General features: G+C 47.2%; 5 protein-coding genes across 5 annotated transcripts; 2 read left to right on the forward strand and 3 right to left on the reverse strand.

The window, feature by feature from the left end:
• Positions 1-2,204: 2,204 nt before the first annotated feature.
• F5J12DRAFT_725063 (uncharacterized protein) lies at positions 2,205-2,462 on the reverse strand (the record flags this gene model as incomplete). Its single annotated transcript, XM_051741589.1, has 1 exon — positions 2,205-2,462. A coding segment is annotated over one exon (258 nt), but the record flags the coding sequence as incomplete, so codon positions are not given.
• A 1,476-nt stretch (positions 2,463-3,938) lies between these two features.
• F5J12DRAFT_785008 (uncharacterized protein) lies at positions 3,939-8,376 on the reverse strand (the record flags this gene model as incomplete). Its single annotated transcript, XM_051743154.1, has 19 exons — positions 3,939-3,989; positions 4,062-4,088; positions 4,336-4,638; positions 4,685-4,786; positions 4,839-4,862; positions 4,978-5,043; positions 5,174-5,283; positions 5,341-5,621; positions 5,829-6,126; positions 6,154-6,349; positions 6,445-6,581; positions 6,684-6,787; positions 6,839-6,984; positions 7,035-7,197; positions 7,248-7,423; positions 7,480-7,890; positions 7,936-8,013; positions 8,092-8,176; positions 8,240-8,376. 19 exons carry the CDS (start codon positions 8,374-8,376, stop codon positions 3,939-3,941), a joined length of 2,895 nt encoding a protein of 964 aa, XP_051597068.1.
• Positions 8,377-14,433: 6,057 nt separating this feature from the next.
• On the forward strand, positions 14,434-17,191 carry F5J12DRAFT_785009 (uncharacterized protein; the record flags this gene model as incomplete). The annotated part of the gene is made up of 13 exons (XM_051743155.1): positions 14,434-14,457; positions 14,507-14,593; positions 14,631-14,785; positions 14,830-14,941; positions 14,994-15,203; positions 15,428-15,692; positions 16,167-16,202; positions 16,239-16,266; positions 16,468-16,542; positions 16,670-16,791; positions 16,852-17,049; positions 17,107-17,142; positions 17,163-17,191. The coding sequence occupies 13 exons, from the start codon at positions 14,434-14,436 to the stop codon at positions 17,189-17,191; spliced, it is 1,377 nt and encodes a 458-aa protein (XP_051597069.1).
• Positions 17,192-17,297: 106 nt separating this feature from the next.
• Positions 17,298-18,721, reverse strand: F5J12DRAFT_785010 (uncharacterized protein; the record flags this gene model as incomplete). Its single annotated transcript, XM_051743156.1, has 5 exons — positions 17,298-17,560; positions 17,606-17,701; positions 17,734-18,249; positions 18,294-18,355; positions 18,519-18,721. 5 exons carry the CDS (start codon positions 18,719-18,721, stop codon positions 17,298-17,300), a joined length of 1,140 nt encoding a protein of 379 aa, XP_051597070.1.
• A 134-nt stretch (positions 18,722-18,855) lies between these two features.
• On the forward strand, positions 18,856-20,350 carry F5J12DRAFT_785011 (uncharacterized protein; the record flags this gene model as incomplete). The annotated part of the gene is made up of 4 exons (XM_051743157.1): positions 18,856-19,024; positions 19,108-19,139; positions 19,538-19,625; positions 19,677-20,350. The coding sequence occupies 4 exons, from the start codon at positions 18,856-18,858 to the stop codon at positions 20,348-20,350; spliced, it is 963 nt and encodes a 320-aa protein (XP_051597071.1).
• Between the last annotated feature and the right edge of the window lie 2,349 nt (positions 20,351-22,699).

Below are 22,699 nucleotides of genomic sequence, written 5' to 3' on the forward strand. Positions count from 1 at the left end.
GATTTTCTCTCATTCATCCAGGGTCAGTTGCTGTTCCACCCTTTGGATGGCATTTGTCTGGTCTGGCCTTAACATGCTGTAGGCTCATTGCTCATGCAACTTCTTACACACCACTTCTGTCCAGTTGTTCTGCTCCACTTCCATATCACTCATTGGGAAGATGGATAGAGTCGCAGTGGACGTTATCAGGTAAGACATCATTCATACTATGAGTTTCTACTAGGACTCTAATGGTATGAGCCTGTGAGGCCTCCAGAACTCCAATGTCACCAAGATACACCAGTGAGCTAGTCCTCAAGCCACATAATGTACCTACATTGTACCATATGACAGGGCCAGCAGAGGCTGACAATTTGCCATGTCCCACAGGCCAGCAGAGGTCAAGCCCTACAATGAGACATCCCCCTGCTGTATGGACCAGCCCAGCTTCTATTATCAAATAACACATGAGTAGGCCACAATCAAATTGTCCCTGTAGTACCTGGAGTAGCCTAGTGTAGGATGTCACCTATCCAGTGGCATGCTGCAGCATGTGTAGATCAGCACTGGAAGTTGGCCCAAGACCTCAGCATGCTTCAGGATAGCTCAGCAGTGTAATGTTGTAAGATTTTGGAGCACTCCAGGGCATACCATGGCCCTCTGGGGTGAGCTGTGGCATATGTTCCTAAGTGAGCTGTGGCAAGCCAGCCACTCTGGAGCAAATAGTGGAGCATGCCATTGTCCTCCAGGGTAAACTGTGGCATGCCAACCACTCCAGAGCAAATTCCAGAGCACACTGCAGCACATGTGCCAGAGTATACCATAGCATGTGCCACAGCATGCCAGCCACTCCAGAGCAAATTCTGGAACACACTACAGCACATGTGCCAGAGCATACCATAGCATTCCAGAGAACTCTGGAGCAGGTCATGGCCCTCTGGGATAAGCTGTGGCATTCCAGCCACTCCAGAGCAAATTCTGGAGTAAACTGTGGGACATGTGCTGGAGCATGCCATGGCCCTCTGGGATAAGCTGTGGCATTCCAGCCACTCCATAGCAAATTCCAGAGTAAACTGTGGGACATGTGTTGGAGCATACTATAGCATTCCAGAGAACTCCAGAGCAGGAAATGGCCCTCTGGAATAAGCTGCAGCATATGTTCCAAACCAAGGTGTGGCATGGCAGACACTCTAGAGCAAATTGCGAAACAAACTGTGGCACATGTGCCAGAGCATACCATAGCATTTCAGAGCACTCAGGAGCATGCAATGGCCCTCCAGGGTAAGCTTTTGGCATATGTTCTGAAGCAAACTGTGGCATGCCAGCCACTCTGGAGCAAATATTACCAGCATACCCTGCATGCCTACCCCTTGCAGATACTACCAGAATTGGCATAGCTTAAAAGGTTGGCATTCAGTACCACAAACTAGGATGCAGCACTGTGTATTTGGAAGCAGTAGCAGCTGGCAGATATGGCATTCTGCATTATGGCACATTGCAGCATGCAGCATAATTCATGGGGAAGTTGTGGCAACATGTACTGCAGCACCTGGTGGCACCTGCTCTGTAAGTCTCTGGATGGTCACAGCAGCCAGCAGATATTGCTCAGCACATGCCAGTAATGTGGCCAAGTCAGCTAGACTTGGCAGGGATGCCTGGCAGCTGGTGGCATGGGCATGGCATACAGTAGCAAACACCTGACTGGCTTAGGATCCACATCAAGGCTTGATGTGTGGCATGGATGGTTCTGCATACAGCAGCACATGGTTGGATGCAGAGGAATAAACTGGCAGTTCTTGGCAGCTGATGGCATTGACCCAACATACCACAGCACACATCAGGATTGAGTAGGATTCATGTCAGTGCATGGCATCCAGCATGGATAGTTCTGTATACAGCAGCACACAGCTAGGGTACTATAGATATGGACATGAAGCATAGCATGAATTGTCTGTATACTGCATATCTTACCACCAGTATAAGATCATAACCTATACTTCATATGATCACAGAAGGGTGGCTAGTAATATTGCATTGATTTCATAGATTTCATTCAAACCAGGATTGTGCCAATCAAATACTGGATGCCTGAGGCATTAAATAAGGACCAATACAATACAATACAGGGTGCCATGGGTGATTTACATGCCTGTGAGAGCCTGCCACACCAATGGAATGTGCATCCAATCACTTTGAGGGACTCCAAGCCAGTTGTGAATATTGTCCTACATGTAGAATGCTAGTGAGCAATGGTTGCCACTCACATCATTCACACCATGCCACAAAAGCTGGCCAGAAAAGGCTACAACAGTGCCAGGCCAGTAATCACATTGAAGACCAAGAGAGGGAATGTCAAGAGCACATTCAGAATAATTGCCAACACTAATGAGCATGTCATACCAGTTGGCATGGGACTGTGGGTTACAATGGAGGGGAGCTGACCAGTTAGCAATCATGGAGATGTTGGTATAAACTGTTGGCCAGTGTCAGAGCACTGCTGACATTTTGGGATCATTCATGGTAGACCACTCAGTCAGCTGCTGCATGGCTTGGCAACTGGCATTGTACAAAGGAGGGTGCATAATTGAAAGTGTTGCAGAGAGAATTGCTAATGGCATTTGGACAGCATGGATCCATTTCCAAGCAGCTGGAGCCACAAGGTCAGCAGATATGGAAGGCTGGTGTGCCAGTGTCTACAATGTTAGCAATGAGTATTTTGAGATAAAGCATGAGGATGACCCTCACAGCATGACCAAGTTGATGCCAGGCCAGTGAAAGCTCTAAGCAGCCTGCCAGCAAACAGTGATCCACTGGAAAGTAATCAGGTGATGTTTGCCAGGAACCATTGGATATACTTTGAGCCAACATATTGGAAAGTGGGGGAATAGCTCCCACCATCTGGTCCTTGGTAGGGTTGTGAACTGAGGACAGGAGGATACATCACAATGCCTACCTGCATTGATTGGGACATTGCACTGGGTAGACACCACAAAGCAATTGCATCCCCTTCACCCAGAATGATTGCAGGAATGTCCAAATACCCACTCAGATATGGTGGGTGAGTGGAAAGGATGTGGGCCTCCCAGTTCAAATTGAAACCTGTTTCTCAAGGTGATAGGCTTTCCAACAGCCTGATTAATTCAATGCTGGAGGGAACTGCAATGAATGTTAGCGAGACATGTGGCAGCACTCTTAAAATGGCATACAGGGATTATGATAGGCCTGGGCCAGTGTTGCTGCCATTTGATTGAGTGCAATACATGTCTGGACCTTGAGTTTGAGAGGTTGTGGTGGGACAGCAGCAGTGCAAGGATGTGTCTCATGGAGAACTCAGCAGCACATGTACTCTGCAAGCTGGTCAGAAAGTAGATAGTTGGATGGGAATGTACCAGTACCAGACATTTCTAATGTGATCAGGTTGGGGAAGTTAAGGGAATCCACTGGCAACAAGCGGCATATCATCCAGAGATGCAAGGAACACATGTGGCACAGATCCCTCTGGCCATGGCAATTGTGTGGCCAATGTTGTCAGCAATTGTAGTGACTAATGTGGCAACATTGAACTAAATGCAGCATAGAAGCTCTCTGCAGCAATGAGACCACAGCCTCATCAGCATTTTGGAATGCAGCCCAGCCAGAACACAACCTTGAATAGCTGTGAATGCTGCTGAAGTATACATTACAGAAGATATTAGCCCCTTCCACACATTCCAATTGGGGGTTGCACATTTCTGATACTGCCAGCAACATGAATCAAGGTCCAGATTACCAGCTTGTTTTGCTAGCAGCATCATTGAATGGGCAGTTTTGGAGCACTGTGCCAGAGATGGTTCAATGGTGCTGGCACATCACAGATATCTGACTGTGAACCTCGTGGATGGCTTTATAGACTGCCAGCCTAAGAATGATGTTGACATGATTGGGGCTGTGGGGAGAGGAGTACACAAACGACCCAGTGATCATGGGAATGCCCCTATACATTTACTGGCATTGATTCTGATAAAGTAAAGCTACCAGCCCCAAAGGAAACTCATTATAGATGGTTGATAATATGTACAGTGGCTGTATGAACATTCCCACACCTTTGACACTGACTCCACCCACACAACCTGTAAAGCAAGTTTAGATTGGGTAATGGCTTCCAGTGATGACATCTGCTCCTATGAATGTAAGATTAACTTGGAAAGATATGATAACTCCTGATTGATATCCTTCAAGCCTTCTGTGCACATTGCATGTAGTGCAGTGTGTTTGGCAGTGGGTGATGGATGTGAATTAATAAGCAGGGGTAGTGAAATGCCACTGTTCTGATACCACAGGTGAGTTGGAAGTGAGCAAAAGTGTGCCACCACTTACTGATACTCCTGTGAAAAATTCTGCAGCTTCTGCAATTACATCCTGCAGCAGTCTCCTCTCATATCCCAATTCCACTTCACCACTGTCATTCTGCCACCATGCATGGGCCATGGTAGTGGCCAGTTTGACATGGCACTCCTTAATCCTTGTCAGGTGGGGATTCAAGCTTTTGATGAAAGCTAAAATGTCACAGGGACTCTGATCACCATCATTCAGGTATGTTAACAGCCTGTTGGCTGTGAGTGGCTCGATCAGGGTAATGGGATGGCAAGATGCCATGCCCATCAGATGCTCCATTGTACCCTGTACCACTATCAACCATTGCACCACCACAGGAACAGTGGCTTACTGCTTCTGCCAGGAAATGTTGATACCAACTAGTGTGCCAGTATTCAGACCAATCCAGCTTCTTCATGGTGGCAACAAGGCAATGAAACCTCATTCCCAAGTACTGTATGGCCATGGAGAGTTTGGCCACAGTGAACATTGATGACATGACTTACCAGCATGAAAGATGAGATGTCATACTATATAAGCATTGGCCAACTTTCCCATGACTTTGTGTGGTGGCATGCATCTGCTGTTAAAGCAGTACTCATTAGCAAATGCTTAGCTTGCATTTAACTACACCAACCAATATACAATTGAGAACCCTGGCATCATTTGGGAGATCTCAAGAATGATGTCATTGCAGATAGCTAGTGGTCTCTAGATGGAAATGGTTCACAGAAGACATGCTAATCTGCCATACATCTGGCATTGCCATGCAGCATAGCATGCTGGCCCAGCCTGTCCCTTTGCCAATGTGGCAGCCTTTCTGCTGGTCCAAAAATCTTACCTTGTTTTCAAAGAAGTTTTTAGTCCACTCCTGCTTGCATTTCAACAGCTGAACCTCCTCCTTCCATCTGTCCCACAGTGCTCTCATCCAGAGCCAATTGACCCTGTAAACTAGAGAAGATGATAAGTAATTCTCAAATGCTGCTGCCATGTGATTGCTCCTCTCACATTCTGATATCCAATCATTAGTGGCCATGTCCCTTGGTACATCCATTGTCCAGATCCAAGGTAGGGTATTGTCCCTGTGACCTCTGGCATTTGGGTCAGATACTGCCATGCTGATAGTTAGGTTGGAGTCATTCAACTCTTTGTATTGCTCCAGGATATCCAGCCCAGCCCCTAACCTGCTCATTTGAATGTGGCACTGGTGGTACACAGCAGCATGATGTTGCATGGCTGCTTCAGCATTGGCCACCCTTCCCCAGGCATGTGTGGCCATGTGGTAATTACTTCCATGGCAAATGTCAGTTCAAAAGATGACCACCTTCTCTGCAAGCACAAGCCACAGTTCATGAAGACAATCATTGGCCTGTCCTTGCCACAGTTGCAGCTCCATTAGTGTCACATACCCCAGGCCAGATCATTCAAAATGATCTTTGCCAACATTGGATGGCAGTGGCAATGCAATGGTTTCTGGATCATGCAGGTTAGATGACTGGAACAGCTCAGAATCCTCAAATCTGTCCCCAAATAGTTTTTCAGCAGTGTCAAAAATGCCATGTATATGGGACTGGAGATGATCATGGCAATGTGCAATGGTGAGATTTTGAGCTTCTGTTGCTCTTGAGCTGATGTGCCAGCATGCCACTGCAAGCTGGATTTGTGCTTCCTCTATCTTCAATGCCTTTGCAATCCAGGTCACCATACCCTGTGAATGCCCTGGCTGAGGGATGGCCAGTAAATCTATCTCAATTGCCTTTGCAGAGGGAGCTTCTATACCACTCAGCCCAAATCCTGTCCAGGATAACCTTCAATACCTACCTTTCTGCAGCCTGACCTCATATATATCCATGGCCTGTGGCCTTGACAGCCAGTTGTCCAATGCCGCCACTTCTTCCCCCCATGATTGGCTGATTGCTGGTGGGACATTACCATTCAAATCAGCAAACCTGCCTTCAACCACTAAATAAGATTCCTCAGCAACCTTGAGTTTCCACTTGAGTCTCATTGCTGTAGCCTGTTAGCCATGCAACTATGTCTGATACAAGCACTAGACTTATGCATTCTGACCATTTTCAGGAAATTGCTATCATTCATTTGGAAATTAAGTACCTCCTGCTGATGGGGAGTAGCCATGCCTCTAGCAGATGGGGAAATGATATTCAGGGAGGACCACAAGGTTTCCATGATCTCCCCATCCACCTGGCCAGCGCCCACAATGAAATTGGGAGCATATCGTGCAAAGCATTCTGTGTGGGGGCCATGAACATGCCACAACCCAGTGCCAGGGCAGATCTGCATCCCATCCAGCATGAATATATAGGCATTGGCATGTAGCCATCATTCTAAACCTTTGCTATACTGGCAGTTAATATCATAGAAATGTATCACTTGCTGGCCAGGGACTGTGCCATGCCTGACAGCATGCACAAGTGCATAGTCCATGTTAACCTGCCTGTGATGTCAATGTCAATATTGTCATACATTGTTACAAGGTTATTCATACTGTTCACCCTTCTGGAAGTCAACCATTTCATGCAGCACAAAACAGCCATGCCACACACAGGCATATCCACCTATTCCCATAGATGCAAGCTGCTGCCAGTTGGCATTTGCTTGATTAACTGCCCAATGATTGCTGCAATCCAAGATCTTGTAGTGTGATCAGTCCATTGGGTAATACATTCCTACACATCACCCACCTCAACCACATTTTTAGTGTGACTCAAATATTCCTTGTATGGCTGTGATGCAACCATGTACCCCTTTCCATCCATCAACCAGGCTTTGCTGCCAGTGTCCTTTGGATGCATATGCTCTGCCTTGAAATTCCCATCCATGACCAAGCTTTGTGCCAGTGTCCAACTGGATTACACAGTGTATAAATGGCTAGCAGTGTTCATGGTATCACTCACTGGGAATAATCTGTTGCATCTTCAGGAATGTTGATGCCAGGTTGGGGACATGCCAGACAGAATAACACTAATTCCCCAGGGCCAGCATCTTCTGTGCTCATGTGGGATCCCTGCCATTTCAGTAGTTTCAGGAGCCGCCACATCCTAGCAACTCTCAGCAGTTCCCTGTACCTATCCTATCATCCAGCTAAGAGTTGTGTTGCAGTGATACAATTCAACAAATAGGATGTACTGGCATTAGATGAGGAAAGGCATTGGAGGTTATGTGGTGAAGTTTGCTGTAGAAATTCATTGCTGAGGTACCACATTCCACATTGTCCTGAACAAAGTCATCAAGTACTTGGAAGGTAAATGCAGTCCTTGTGGCCTTTGTGGTAGCAGGAAACATCCCAGCCTGCATCAGCTGTATGTGTGAATCCTCTGCCCCAGGGCATCTATAATACTGCACATTGCAGTAGTGTATTCCATTGGTGTGCATGACAATTAGACAGCTTTGGTTCCTGAGGGCCTGCAGATTTGGTGGACAACCATCTTGATCCACATCCTCCCAATCATCTTCCTCCTCAGTTGTGACTTCATCATTTGAACAACCACTGGCTGGGCAGTGCTGCCCACCATGCCCAACATGCAGTACCAAACCAGCCTGAATGGTAAATACAGGAACAACCATCATGATTCAGCTGCTTACCAGCTGCAGGGATGATTCCTCAAAGAATGTTCCATTCCATTGTTCCACCCTGTGGAATGGCTGGTGCCTGTGTTCTGCCTGGCAACACATGGTGCAGAAGACCAGCTGATGGGCACACTCAGTGCACCAGAAAATTCAATCTGCTCCACACAGGACACAATCCCTTGGCTCAGGTGGGGCCTCCATGTCCAACAGGATGGCTAGATAATGCCATTGGTGTGGCAACCACTGCTGCAGATAACTATTCTACAATTGTGTGACACTGTCATTGCAGGTTTGTTGGGCAATGCAGCATTCCACACACCTGACTTTTCTGAGGTTTAGAAGGTGTTGCAGGCAATACATCATTATTGGAAGGCAGTTGTTCACCCACATCATCCAACAGGCAGTCCAGGTGATCCAGGATAACAGAGCCAGGCCACACAGGAGGCTGAGTTGCATGGCCTGGCACCTGCTTTCTGGGTGCTACTTTTACCATCTTATCCCTATATCCTCGGGTGGTTTTCACTCTTTGCCAGGTCACCTGGGTCACTCTTGTAGCAGGTCACACTGGTGCAATCTTTGACTTCCCCATGATGAATGTTGCAATGCAGAAGGGTTTTGATCACAACAAATACATGCAGCCAACATGTGCTAGCAAGGTCTGACCACTGACTATGGTAATGCTGTCTTAGGATCTGGCACATCATTTCAGTGCTGGCACCTGCACATTGCCTAGAGATCAATGAAATGAATGAGCACTTGCAAAAAGCCTTGTCCTACATCATGCCCATAGTGCCTATACCATCCATAGCATCTCAACACACATTGCCCAATTACCAAAGATCTCAGATCCATGAAGTCTGAGAGGCACTACCTTTGCACATGGCTCAGGGATGGAAATCTCATGATTGACTAACAACCTTGGCCATCTTGGGAAACTGTCCAATCAACTGGCATGCAAGAATGGACTAGACACTGAAATGTAACCTTCATTGACATGGGAGAATGCTGGAGAAGTCTATTCTCCTCAAGAGACATTGTACTAGCTGTCCCCTGAAAATTTGTGCACAAGCACCTCCATCCTCAATGGCATCCAGTGACTATGAAAGTGACTCTTTCTCCAACAACACTGACCCCTCCCTGCCACAAAAGGGGACTGGTCTTCAGCCAGCCAAAATTGAGATTCTTGAGGCTGAGCTAGAGTCTGTTATGCCCAAGTGTGGTGACTTCTTCAAATGGAATAGGCACAAAGTGCACAAGGGGGAGACTACAGGCCAAATGTGTTGTAACCCCTATGGCTCAGTTATTGCTGAAGTCCGACAGAAGTTTGCTCTTCTGGTGATCTGCTGGGGTAGTCACATGGAGAGGGAATGAGGACAAAAGCAAAGGGATGAAGCTGAGTTGCAAGCTATTGAAAAACTGAGGATACAAGGTAAAGTATGCAGGATTATATACTCCTAAGTACAAGTACTGTACCAGTCATGACAGAATGCATCGCAATGTGTATCCACAGTAATCAACAAGACAATCAGATAAATAGATAAGTAGGAAAGAGTCATACAGTGTCATATGATGGGGATAGGCAAGGGAATGAAGGCTATACTGGCTGCACAATCAATGTGCAGCAAGGAGCCAGACACCAGAACTATAGTACAACATCTGAGCAATATAGATGAGTCAGAAAAGAGGAAATGTAACATGTTGTCCATCAGAGAAGGTGCAGAACACTGGATCAAGCACAGGCACAGTCTCAACAGGTATTGGAAATACCTTGACAGCAGGAGATCCGAGTGACCCTTGCAGCATCCAAACCCCTAGGATGGTGACAACTACAAGAGATGCGACAAGACACATGATGCACATGACCACAAGGAGTCGGAAAAGGAAAGTCCCCTGACATGGGCATAACATCACCCCCCCTCTAAGGTCCTCAGACCCTTGAGGACAATCCAGACACATTAGCAGGGCATGAGGAAAGGGGTCTGTGAGTAGTGTAAATGTGGGAGCAAGTACGTGAGGAGATGGGCGATGAAGGCGATGGAGTTGGTGGTTCCTTGAGGGCTGGAGTAAAGCAGGAGCCATGTTCATTGTGGCATGACCAATGTCCCAAGTAACAACACTGGAAGCATGCATGCTGATAGAGGACATGGTCCATGGGGACCAGGGTCTGGCCTCCAAGGTAAAAATGAAGCTGGTCGAGAGGGTCAGGAATGAAGGGAGCCACAGGCAGAGGGTCAGTGAAGTGGACAGCATTATGATAGTGCTTGTGGAGTCTGGCCCATAATGCATCCTGTAACAGCACCTCCGAAGCGGAATTATGAGTCCCTGTTCCAAGTCAAGCACCAACCTCTTTATACAAGTCTCCAGAGTTGACATGAGTCAACTCTAGTGCCTTCCAGGGATCCTGTGTCCTCTGATCCATCACAACTTCTTTCTCCAGATTGCAGGAAGCTGATGATTCCTCTTGCTTCAGGCGAATCTGATCAAGAAGTCAAGAAGCTGGGGGATCAAGGAACTCACTGATCTGTTGATGGAGAAGGTGATGGTAGGCACCACCAGTGATGGCTTCTAAAAGTCCTGACAAGCTTCTTTCCAGCATGTTGATCATGATTACCTCTGACAGGGGGGTGGTGCCACTGAGCTTTTGAGTGCATATCTTCAAGACAGCAGAATTGATCATGTCTGTTGCTCTGTAGATTTCAGACAGCAACCCAAAATTCATAACCTGTTCTGGTGAGCACCTGTCAATGTTGTCCCCATCATGGAAGACATCAAGTGCCCTAACAACGTCCAGGTAGTCAGCTGCTGCGATTGGTAATTGAGGCTTGTCATCCCTGGCAAGGGCTGCTGAAGCAAGGAGGTCAAGGGCTGCACAGTGTGCACCATTGGAGTAGGTGGCGAAGGTGGTGCATAAGTGGGGAGATTGGGGAGCATCGGGGGCATCAGCCTGGGCTGCTCAACCACTGGTGTCATTGTCAACTCGTGCCTTACCCTTTCCCTTTCCCTGCTGGTTACTGTCCCCACTGGGGAGGACTCTGGCCTAGGGGGTGGGGACCCTCTTAACTGAGAAGGACATGTGTGGATGCAGTCGGAGAGGGCAGGCGACAGGGGGTGATGTTGCATGAAGCTGTGAGATGGGGGATGAGGGGTACAAGTCAGAAAGGCCAGTGGCAGTCATTGGAGGTGAGGTTGGGGCATAGACAGTGATGGGGGGGATGAAGAGGTCATCCCTGTCAGCTGTGGGGTCATAAACAGATTCTGCAAGGGGGAGGTCAGCATAGTCATTCTCAGTATTGACAGAGTGAGGGGAGTCCATTAGTTCCTGAGGTGTCAAGCGAGTTTGTACTGGTCGAGTGCATTGGAGGCATGATCTTTTATATGTTCCTCCAGTTCCCAGGTATTTGATGAATGAGGGAACCCTTTCCACTTGACCAAGTACTTTCATTTACCTCTGTGCCCATCAACCTTGTGATTGATTATTGACTTGACCTCCCATTCAATTTCATCATCAACAAGCTCCAGAAGCAGTGCAGGTGGAGCTCAACCATATGTGTCATTTTCCTGGTAAGGGTAGATTTGAGAGGCATGGAACACAGGATGTACCTTCCAAGTTGCTGGAAGGTCCAATCGGAAGGCGACCAGGGAGACAACCTGAGTCACTTTGCACAGCCTGAGTCTTCTGGGTGCAATCTTGTCACACTGGTCTTTGATACACAGATGTCCAGTATCCAGGAGGACTTGCTCTCCAACCTTGGGCAGTACGTAGGACCCTTTTGAATGCAAACACATCAGGTCCTGTGCTTTCTTGTGTGCAAGAATGGTGACATCTCAGTTCAAGGCCAGCCTTTCTAACCTTTCATCAACTGAGGGAACTGCAGTTAGCCAAACTTCCAGATAGGGTGATGGGTCATAACCCAGGAGGAGTGAAAATGGTGTCATTTGATGGACTGAGTGGACTTGGGAGTTGTGGGCAAACTCCACAGACAGAAGCTTTGCAGCCCACAAGTTTGGCACCTTGGCACAGTATAGCCAAAGATACCCCTCCACTTCTTGGTTGACACATTCACTTTCTCTGTTGGTTTGCAGGTGGTAACCTGTCGAAGTTTAGGAGTTACCCCTATCACCTTGTAAAGTTCTTTTGTAAATGAAGAAGCAAACTGCAGTCCTTGATCAGAGATCACCAACTTGGGAATGCCAAAACAGGAATAGATGTATTGATGGAAGAGTCAGGCAATCCCGATGAAGTCAATTGTTTTATGACATGGCACAAACAGGGTGGCTTTCATAAGACCCTGATCGACAACCGTGAGAATTGAGTCATATTTTTGTTCTCCAAACACTGGGAGATCCATGATGAGATCCATTGATATCTGCTGGAATGGGAACATGGTCTTGGGCATATCATGTGGGACAACTGGCAGTGTGGGTGGGTGAGTCACTACCTTGGTGGTTTGACATGTTGGACATCCTGCCATGTAAGCTTGTATATCCTTTCCCATACCTTCCCACCATACTTCCTTTCACATCTTTGCAAACATAGCCTTTTGGCCCAGATGCCCCACTGACTTGTGATCATGATATGAGTGCATACAGTGTCAGCAGTCTTCTGGGGGAATGTAGAGACATGTAGTTCCAAACTGTTTTGTTCCATCTTCCACAATAGTGATGTTGTCCTTAGGTTCTGAACCTGTCAAATCCTTTGGTGTGTTGTTCTTGATGCATTCATACAGGTCCTCGGATATAGCATAAACTCCACATGCTCCTTTTACAGGTTTCCTCAAAGGGCGAGCATCAGGCAGCCTATTCTCCTTTGACTTTTCCTCAGGCAGGCAAGAATACAGCTTGGAGTTACTTTTTGATCACTGTATCTGGGCAGGAAGACATCCTACTCTTGTGAGGCAGTTTATTTTTAGTTGTTTTTGTATTTTTGTAATGGAAAAAGAGGGCAAAACAAGAGGAATTTGGGAACCCACCCCCTCCAAAAGCCAAAGGTCTGAGGGCAGGACCATGGCAACCGGGGCAGGTTTGGAAGACTTGTTTTTGCCGGAAAGAGTGTTGGCTGGGACCTGTAGGTGACCAGCCTGCCAGGAGAACTGGATAGGATATGACTGGACAGTGGTGGCCCACTGGGCTTGGCATGGGGTGAGCTGTTGAGGCTCACAGTAGTACTCCAAGTTCTTATGGTCAGTGAAGACCACAGTTGGTTCAACAGGGGAGAGGAGGTAGGGGTGGAAGGCTTTGAGGGTGCAAATGACAGCCAACATTTCCAAGTCATAGACTTGGTACCATTGTTCGGCACCAACCAGAGACTGAGAGAGGTAAGAACATGGATGCCACTCCTTGTCATCTCCTTTCTGGGCAAGAATGGCCCCAGTACCGAGCTTCGAAGCATCCATGAAAAGAGCAAAGGGCTTCGAGAAGTCTGGAATAGTGAGGACCAGAGAGGAGCATAACAAAGCTTTTAGTTGTTTGAACACAGCACTGCATTCTGGAGTCCACTGGTAGGACACCCCTTTCTTGGTAAGGTCATGAAGGGGTCATGCAATGCTTGAGAAGGAGGGGATGAACTTGCAATAGAAATTACAGAATCCAAGGAATCCACGAAGCCCAGTAAGATTGTCAGGGGCTTCCCAAGTACTAATGGTGTCGGTCTTCATTGGCGAAGTCTCCATACACCCTTTTCTGATAATCATTCTGAAGAATTCTATTTCTTCAGCCTCGAACATGCATTTGCTGATTTTGAGGTGAAGTCCCTCTTTCTGGCAGATCTTCAGGAACTCATGAACACGTCCTCAAAGTTCTTCCTTTGTCTTGGCATGGATGGCAATGTCATCCATATATCCTACTTGTTTTCCTCATTGAGAGTCAAAGGTTTTATCCATATATCTCTGGAAGGAAGGAGGTGAGTTACATTGCCCAAAGAACATTACTGTGGGTTCGAACAACCCTCTCAGCATGATAAACACTCCTTTCCACTTGTCTCCTTCTTTTACCCTAAGGTTGGTAAAGCCCCAACAAATGTCAAACTTGGCATAATATTTTGACTTGACAAGCTCATCAAACAGAGCTTGTGCATTTGGCAATGGGTGAGCATCCAGGATGGTAAAGGAATTGAGATAGTGGTAATCTTGAATTAGTCACTTTTTACCATCCTCCTTTGCTACAAAGAACACCAGTGGAGATGAGTCAGCAAAGAGGAAATGTAACATGTTGTCCATCAGAGAAGGCAGTGGAACACTGGATCAAGCACAGGTGCAGTCTTGACAGGTATTGGAAATACCTTGACAGTGGGAGATCCAAGTGACCCTTGCAGCATCCAAACCCCTAGGATGGCAACAACTACAAGAGACATGACAAGACATGTGACACACATGACTGTGAGGAGTTGGAAAAGGAAAGTCCCCTGATGTGGGCATAACAGAGTCATGGAAAAATGCTGACCGAAATAAGAGGAGCTCCATCATGTTAACCCTCAGAAACAAGATAAAGAACCTTGATGCTAATGTGATGCTGAAAATGCATGAATGGGTTCAGAAGAAGGTGTGCCACACCTGCCATTGATTACCTGGCATGTCCTTACCATTTCCAGGAAATTCAGACTTGGTTGTACAACCATGGCCAGAGCCATAGTCAACAGGCTCTGATCAAATATGGTGGCAGTTGGACACTGAGGAAGGTGGTCATGCACCATCAAAAGAAATCAATCAACAAAGTGTTGGAAGAAGCCAGGATCCACAGAAATGATCAAGTCTTATTGGAAGGCCATCAACACCATCATGAGGTCCCTTACTGCCAAGGAGATACAGGAGGCCAAGGCATTGGCCAAAGAATGGAATGAGTGGCAGCCACCTTGGGATGTTCAGTCAGAGTACATACCATTTGGCAATGCTGCCCATCACTCACAAGAAACAGAACCACAGAGAAGAAAGGCTGTAAATATGCTGAGGAATTTGCTAAGGAAATGTGGAAGCAGTGTGGTGCCAGGGTGGTAGTGATGGCAGCATGGGAAGATGCTGATGGAGAGGTGATAGTTGGAGCATGAGGAATTTGTTCTTTGTGCAGATGAGTACTGCCAGATTTTGACCAACTTGTCCAGACATGATTTCAATGATGAATTGGGTAATGGCAAATTATTTGAGGAGTTGGACAAGTGCCAGAATATATTCATAAAGTATGCACAAATGGCATTTGGGAATGGTGGCACCGATGCCAAGTCACCAGACAAAGATGCCACTCCATGGTCAAGGCAGAGAAAGAGCAATGGGAAACCTAAAACCATCCTGCCAGTCAGTGAAAACAGCACACCATACATCCCAAACATATTGGACATGCAGGCACCAAAGTTGAAGGATATCATGCAGACATTTGTGACATTTCACTATCATATGTATAACAATAGGAGAAATACTGTTCATTGACATGCATTACAGGGAAGGCCTGTGGGAATTCACAGGTGACTGTTCCATGGAGTGCAATAATGACCAACACTGCACTTTATATTGCACCACAGTTTCTGCCACCTGAGGTTCCCTTCAAAGAGCTGAGTCAACTTACCCAGGACAAGTTGACAGCAATCTTGGAATGGTGGCAAGAGCAAAAAGAGGGACATCCCAACAATATATTTGGCTTCAAGAAGTGGAGAGATGCTGGAGGGTCCCTCCAAATGCTGGTAGCAGTGGCTGACAGCAGTGGAGTGAGGATGGGTGTGAAGCAGGATTTGGATGGGAGCCCAGACCACTTGGCAGGCAAAAGGACAATGGATAGAATGATGCAGTGTGAGTCAAAGTGTGGTTCAGTGGTGAAAACCAACCAAAACCAACACAAAAGACAAAAAGAGCGAGTGGTGGTGTGCCTATGCAGTACCTAGATGGTAGAACCTGTTCTTTGGGAGGGTTTTTGCAAGCTACAACACTCAAAGACAAGTGCTGAGGGTTGGGGGTGCTTCTGATGAAGAAGAAGCAGGAATGCAAGAGAATGTGATAGGGTAGACTGCTGTCAGCCTACAGAAAGATGGATGACAACTTAATTCAATGTCCTAAGCTGCACTGAGCTCAGGGAGGGCTTGGAGCAAAGTATATTGATGATAAACAAGGATAAGCAAAGTAGACAATAGTTAGACCCTTAATAAAGTCTCAACTATTGAAGCTGCTGAATGAATTACTGAGTGATGATAAAATGCAAGCAAAAGGGGCTCTCTCTGACATCTTCTTTTTTTGCTATCTAAGTACAGTGATTTATATACAGTACAGGGGTGTTGCCCTTTGAAAACAAGGTGCAAACACTTGGTAAGTGATTGGTAACTGATGAGTAAGGAATGTAAGTGATGGGTAATCATCTTGGAAAGCATTGGTAAGCATTGGTAAGGATTAGCAAGCCAAAAAGCAAAGAATCAGTAAGCAAAGTCAAAAGATTGGTAAGTATCCAGTGCTTAACTCACTCACTTTCTTTTTCTCTGGCACTGATGACTTGTTCTTGTGCGAGGGATGACTGCCAACATTCCTGGCTGTCCTTCTTCACATGAGGGCTATGGTCTTCATCTCCATTCATCAGCTGTATCCATGTCCACCTCACCAAACACCTTTGGTGTGTGACAGCAGGGCAGGAGGAAGCAGTGACAGCAAACAGGTATGAAGGAATGCATCTGGAACTTAAATGTGTGGCAATATTATCTAATGGGGGACAAAGTTATAGGGTCTGATTCTGACAATGAATCCAATCTCTGTCAAATACCACCAACATTGCTGTCAAACAGAAATGATGGTACAGGCACAAGCATGGTGGATGAAGATGCCACAGAGGCAGTACCATTGCTGGATTCCCAGTGGCAGATTGCCAGATGCCAAGTGGCTGAGGGTGACACCTGCCAGCCAATTGGTAAGCCAGCAGGATCACAACAGCCAAATATTGTTAACATTAATGGCTGACATGTTTCAGCCATTGGCAAGGAACCACCAAATGCCTGGCAGCAGGTTGTGGGCAGCAATACAAGCCCTGTGCAACCAATGCCAGAAGGCTGCTGCATTGATTCACCTGATTCTCTCTGCCCAGCAGATCCTTTGGCAGTGCCAACAACTATCAAGAGAGGCCATAAACAGGAAGATTCAAAGTGCAAGTTGCCCATTCCATCAATGAGTCAGTACTTGTGCCACAGTCACTGAATTGTTGATTCAATTTTTCTCTCAATCCTAGTACCCATGCACTGGACTGGCATAGACAATGCAAGGGGTATGCAGCAATCAAAACAGGTGCAGAAGGCACCAAAGTGGCCCAATGACAATGTTCCTACTCCTACTCCCTCCAAGAAATGTAGGCAATGTTAGCATTTGTATTTTACATGGCCATGGAATGTGATACTACATTTTGACAATCAATAGCTACAATTACAATAAATCCTCATCCAGTTCCAATTCATCCTTGCCATCCCAATCACTGGTCATCAAATCTTGTATATATTGCTGAGTCCTTGCCAGCTGTGCTCTCCTTGCAAGCAACAGGTGAAACCAGATGCTTGATTCCACCAATATATTGCTGTAGTGGTTGTAGGCCACAATGATTTGCCCATCAGTGGTGGTGTTAAGATGGGGCAGGTGCTCATCAGCTGGTCCCATGAGAAGAACCACAAGCCACTGTGCTTTTTCCACTGCTGGATGATTGATATATATGCAAGGGATATCATAAAACAACTTACATGTTGTAATTGGCCCTTCATCATGAATTCCTTCCTTGTATACCAAGTCACTGGCAAAACGTTGCAATGCCAAAAAGCAAGCTAATACACTTAATACTGGCAGCAACAAGAGATGACATGGCACTCACCAGCAGTGGCATTGGTGGCCATAGGCTGTGGAGATGGTTGCTGTGATGTAGCTGGGATGGGCTGTGGCTCAGAGGCTGCCACACCATCTAACTGCTCATCCATATATGCATGATCCAGGGGAGATGGTGCAGTTTGTGGAATTTGTGTGGATGCTGGCAATGATCTAGGTGGGGGTGAGACTGCTGGGGAAGATGTTGGCAAATCCCAGCTAGGTGCAATGGCAGCCAAGGATGGCATGGAGTGACTTGCTTGCCATGCCTCCCATTGTTGATCAGCAGCAGATGGCTGCACCTCCAGTGAAAGTGGTGGGGAATCCCAAGATGGTGCAAGCATGCTGAGCAATGGCTGGGAAGGGCAGGCATTCAGCAGCATGGAGGATGATGGCAATCCTAGCTGATGGCCCCAAGCTGTGGCATTCATGGCCACTCCAAATGGTAGAAATTGTGGTTCATCTACAACCATATCTGTATTGTCAGTGCCTGGCAATACCCAAGGTTTATTGTGTGGGGAGATGACTGGCAAAGGTTATTGACAGTTGTATGTTATAATGACTACTTACATTGAGTGTCTGGACTGCCCAGCCTCCACCTTACTGACTTTTGCTCCATGATATTCAGTGATCTGTAGAATGTTGATAAGTTGATTGAAATATTGTTCAATTGTGTCACAATGTCAGATTTGGCTATTTGGGCTTGTTTGTCTACCAGCCAGTGTTGATGCTGGCACAATGGTTCATGAAAATACAAAATGCAGCTGTGCTGTCAACACAATTGTCAACTATCACTTGACTGCACCACTCTCACACCAGTACCCCACTTCCACAAAAATGTCCCAACATGCTGAAGCATCCCAAACTGCTGCCACCACTCCCTCTGTTGCTCTCCTGCATGAAATAGTCACTAATTCTGCAGACATAGTCATGGCAGAGCTCTTGACACTCCATGACCACAGGAACAAGCAATACTGGAAAAGAGCTATGCATGTCATTTGGGAACAATTGGTTCATGGCATGCCGATCTATTTATCCTGCAATATTTACAACATTCCAGACCTGTGTGTGCCCTTTGGTTGAGGAACTGCCCTCAAAATTCACCATCCCCACCCACATCATTGCCACTGAAATGATTATGAGAGATCTGGTGGTGCTTACAGCATTGAAGGAGTGGCCAAACTTTGACAAGATCAGAGATGCAATGGATGCCGATGTTGCAGACAATCTGTGGTACCAGATTGGAAGGCCTGTCAATAAGGGTAAAGGGAATGCAGTTCCATTAGACCCACTTCAGATAAGTGACAATGCTGCCACCATCACTGACACTTTGGAAGAACCCTGTGGCCAATCAACCAGTTGCGCTGCTCCTACTGGCACTCAGCCCGGAAGTTGAAGGCTGCAGAAGCATACAAGGTCAGTGGCAGCAAGTGATGCTGACATTTTGATGGCAATTGCTGGAGCATCCACTGGTCACAGCTGCTCAGTTGCAGCTCTTGCAACCCCTGCCACTGGCTATATGCCTGTTGCTGAAGAAGACTGATGCAATAGGTGCATGGAGAAAAATCTGCCATGCATGGTCAAGCCAGGTTCTGCATGTTGGCAGTGTAGCTGCCAGAAGTACAGGTACAGTATCTTTGCTGGAGTGAAGGCCACACAGTCACAGTCATGCTGTAACTGAGGTGCCTGATGCAGCAGTGGACTGTCCCCAAACTGTCACAGCCACCTGTCCCCCCAGCTGATGCCATCCTCAAAGCCCTTCACCAGGGCCATCAGCTGCAATATCCTTGGAACCCACCACTCCTGCATGGCAGACCTGGAAGCAGCAGGCAGCCACTAGAAGTATGACACCCACCACTGGCAAGACAACTACCTTGGCCACTCCAAGCTCCTGCAGGCAAAGTAAGTCCTCCATTTCTTTCATTCCACTATTCTTATTTGAGCCTAACATAGTTTTTGATGGAGTGGTCATCATCACTCCATCCTGGCAGCAGTCAGGTCAGCAGACATCAAGCCTGGCATCCCAGGGGGTGGCAACATCCCAAAGCTGTCTCACTACCCCATCCCACCCAGTGACCCCCAATGCCACCCCCATGGAGTGTATGGAAGAGGAGATCACAGCATTGTGGCAGCAGCATATGGAGACAGCACAAGATCTCTTAGATACCTGCCATGAGCTTGCTGATACCCAGCAGGCCCTTGCAGATACCCAGACCAAGTTGCAGACACTCTGCGATCTTGTCAAGGCCTTATGCCAGCACCTGTACCCATTGCCACACTCCTCACCTGATGCACCTGGACCCTCCTGCCCCTCCCCCATCGGCTTTGCAATTACAAGTCATCAAGCAGTTGTTCCCACTGATGGTGCAAGGATACTTGACCTTGCACCCACTATGATGGTCCAGGAGGTTGCAATTGATACCAGCATTCTCCAGAACCTCCCAGGTGATATGCTTTTAGCCCCTTCTACTTTCCTGATGCCCCCCCACCGTTTTGCATACTCATCCACCCCTGGTGTAGGAGAAGCCCAGCCCCCTATCTATGTCTCTTTGGGGGCAGTTGCTGACCATGCCAGTGGGGACAATGCCAATGATGAGGATGCCACTAATTGGATGGACACAGATTAACATGTCCATAGAATGTACTATTACTGTTTCATTGTTGCTATTCCTGAGAATCATCATCCCTGCCCACTTTTGCTTTACATGGTGCAGATATGGTCTCTCTGGTGTGTGCCATCCCATTTGAGTCTGTCCAGGCAACTGGCCTTGCAATTTATAAATCCACTGGTACAGCTTAGCTAGTGCACACTGGCAGCACCCTCAAATCATGCATGGTACTTGCCACATATGTCCTGCACAATTGCAAGGGTTTAACCCTCTGACCCAGGTTGTGGCCATGCAATCATGGCCTATGCTGCTTAATGCTGATGCTGCCAGTGAATAGCACTTGATGTTGCCCATTCCTGTCTATGCCACTCAATGCTGGTGACACCCACCCCTGCCACTACCATTCCCATGTATGCTGCCACTCATTCCCCTCTATGCCACCTGATGCCATCAACACCCACCCCTGCTGGCACCTCACATCCATGCCACCAGCCCATTCCTGACTACGCTGCTGCTCATCACTGTCTATGCTGCTCAATGCTGTCAACTTCTGCCCCCTGCCACTACCTCATATCCATACTGCTACCCCATTCCTGCATATGCTGCCTGATGCCATCGACCCCTGCCAGTACCTCATATCCATGCTGCCACCCCATTCCCCTCTATGCCACGTGATCCCACCAGCTTCTGCTCTGCACTAGTGATTATTGCTCCCTGCTTGCTACTGCTGTGTCATGCCAATGAGTTCTGCTGGCAATGCATCTTGCACTCTCCTCACTACCCCACCCTGTCATAACCATGCATTCACTCTAAGTCCTTACTCACTCCACACCCTCTTCCACTGGTCATTCACTCACTCCGCACCAACTCTGCCCAACTTCTGTCAGTTATGAACCATCTCTGCTCCAATGGCTGTTGGACTTGTGTTGCTCTCTTACCAGACCAAACAGACCATTCTCTGAGGGGTCATGTGACTACCTTTGGACTCCTCCCTGACAGCTCACAGTCAGGTACTCTGCAGCACATGCACCACATGGTCCAGCACCTGGACTGCTTCCTTTTCTGGATGTTCTATGCTACCCATTCATATGTCCTCCATCTACCCTTCATTCATTGTCTAGGAAGTTTTACTTGAAAATTTCTGGGTCTCCATATGTCAGTTCCGATTCCAGTTACTGTACCTCTGTAGTAGTATAAAAGCATGTATCATACTCCACCATTCCTCAGTATGAATATTGACTTAGTTCCTACTCCCTCTGTCTCCATCTTCTGCCTGTCAGAGTTACCTCTGACTGTCCATCTGTACTCCCCCTCTGAAATACGAGGGCTGAGATCATGCAAGGGGGTAGTGCATGAGCTAAACCTGACACCCTCACTTCGCTCTGCCCTTACCTTGGTGGACTTCATTCTTGCCAACACTCTGCCAGTCAGAGTTCTGCTCTTTCTGTCAGACTTGCTTCTGAACCTCTCCCCAGACCTCATCCAGCATTGGAGTTGGCTGGAGTGGGCCTGGACTTGACACACCCTGTCTCTATATGCAAAACTATGCTGATGCATACTAGTGTATGTGGCCATATGCTTTTGCATCTTCACCAGCTTACCACTTACCACACTGTCAGATGCAAGAAAATGCCACTTTTGCCTCAGTCATGCTCAGATGGTCCTTGCCACTGGTACTTGCCACTCCAGTAATCCACTTGGCATTTGGTGCAATGGCATATCATGTTTCCACCATGTGCCAAGAGTTGCTGCTGTGTGCTGCTGTATGCCTGGACATACTGTGTTGTCATGTTGGGCCACCCTATATACACAATGCAGATCTAGTCTGGGCTATGCTATATATGTCCCTATGACATGATGATATTCTATTTAAAGCCTCTCCATGTGACACCTAAAAATATAATTGTAGCTGATTCTGCTGTCATGCATGACAATACAATTGTAGCTGATCCTGAATGACACATGACAACATAATCATAGCCAATCCCTATGTTACAGTGACAACTTGTAGGTCAGCTCAACCTCTGCTGGCCCATGTCACACAACCAATTGTCAACCTCTGCTGGCCATGTCACACAGCCTAACTAGGTACATGGGCTCCTCAAGCTGGGAATGTCAATGGTAGCACCTTGGGACACTGGACTAGAGCTCCTCAATCCAGACCTTACCACATTGCTATAACTCTGGATATTATCAGTGATGGGCTTTTCAATTGGGGTAGAGTACTGACTCCTGAGCAGGGTCAGCTTCAGTAGAGGGGACACACCAATGATCTCAGCACCAGGCTGAGTTGTTGGGCCTTGGGGTAGGGATGATGCTCAAGTGCAGGTGCCTCAGCATGTAGTAGAATGGGTATTAACCATTTCT

The sequence above is a fragment of the Pisolithus orientalis genome (genome assembly GCF_024613125.1).
Source record: "Pisolithus orientalis strain OTSU chromosome Unknown F5J12scaffold_32, whole genome shotgun sequence".
NCBI classification, from domain to species: Eukaryota; Fungi; Basidiomycota; class Agaricomycetes; order Boletales; family Pisolithaceae; genus Pisolithus; species Pisolithus orientalis.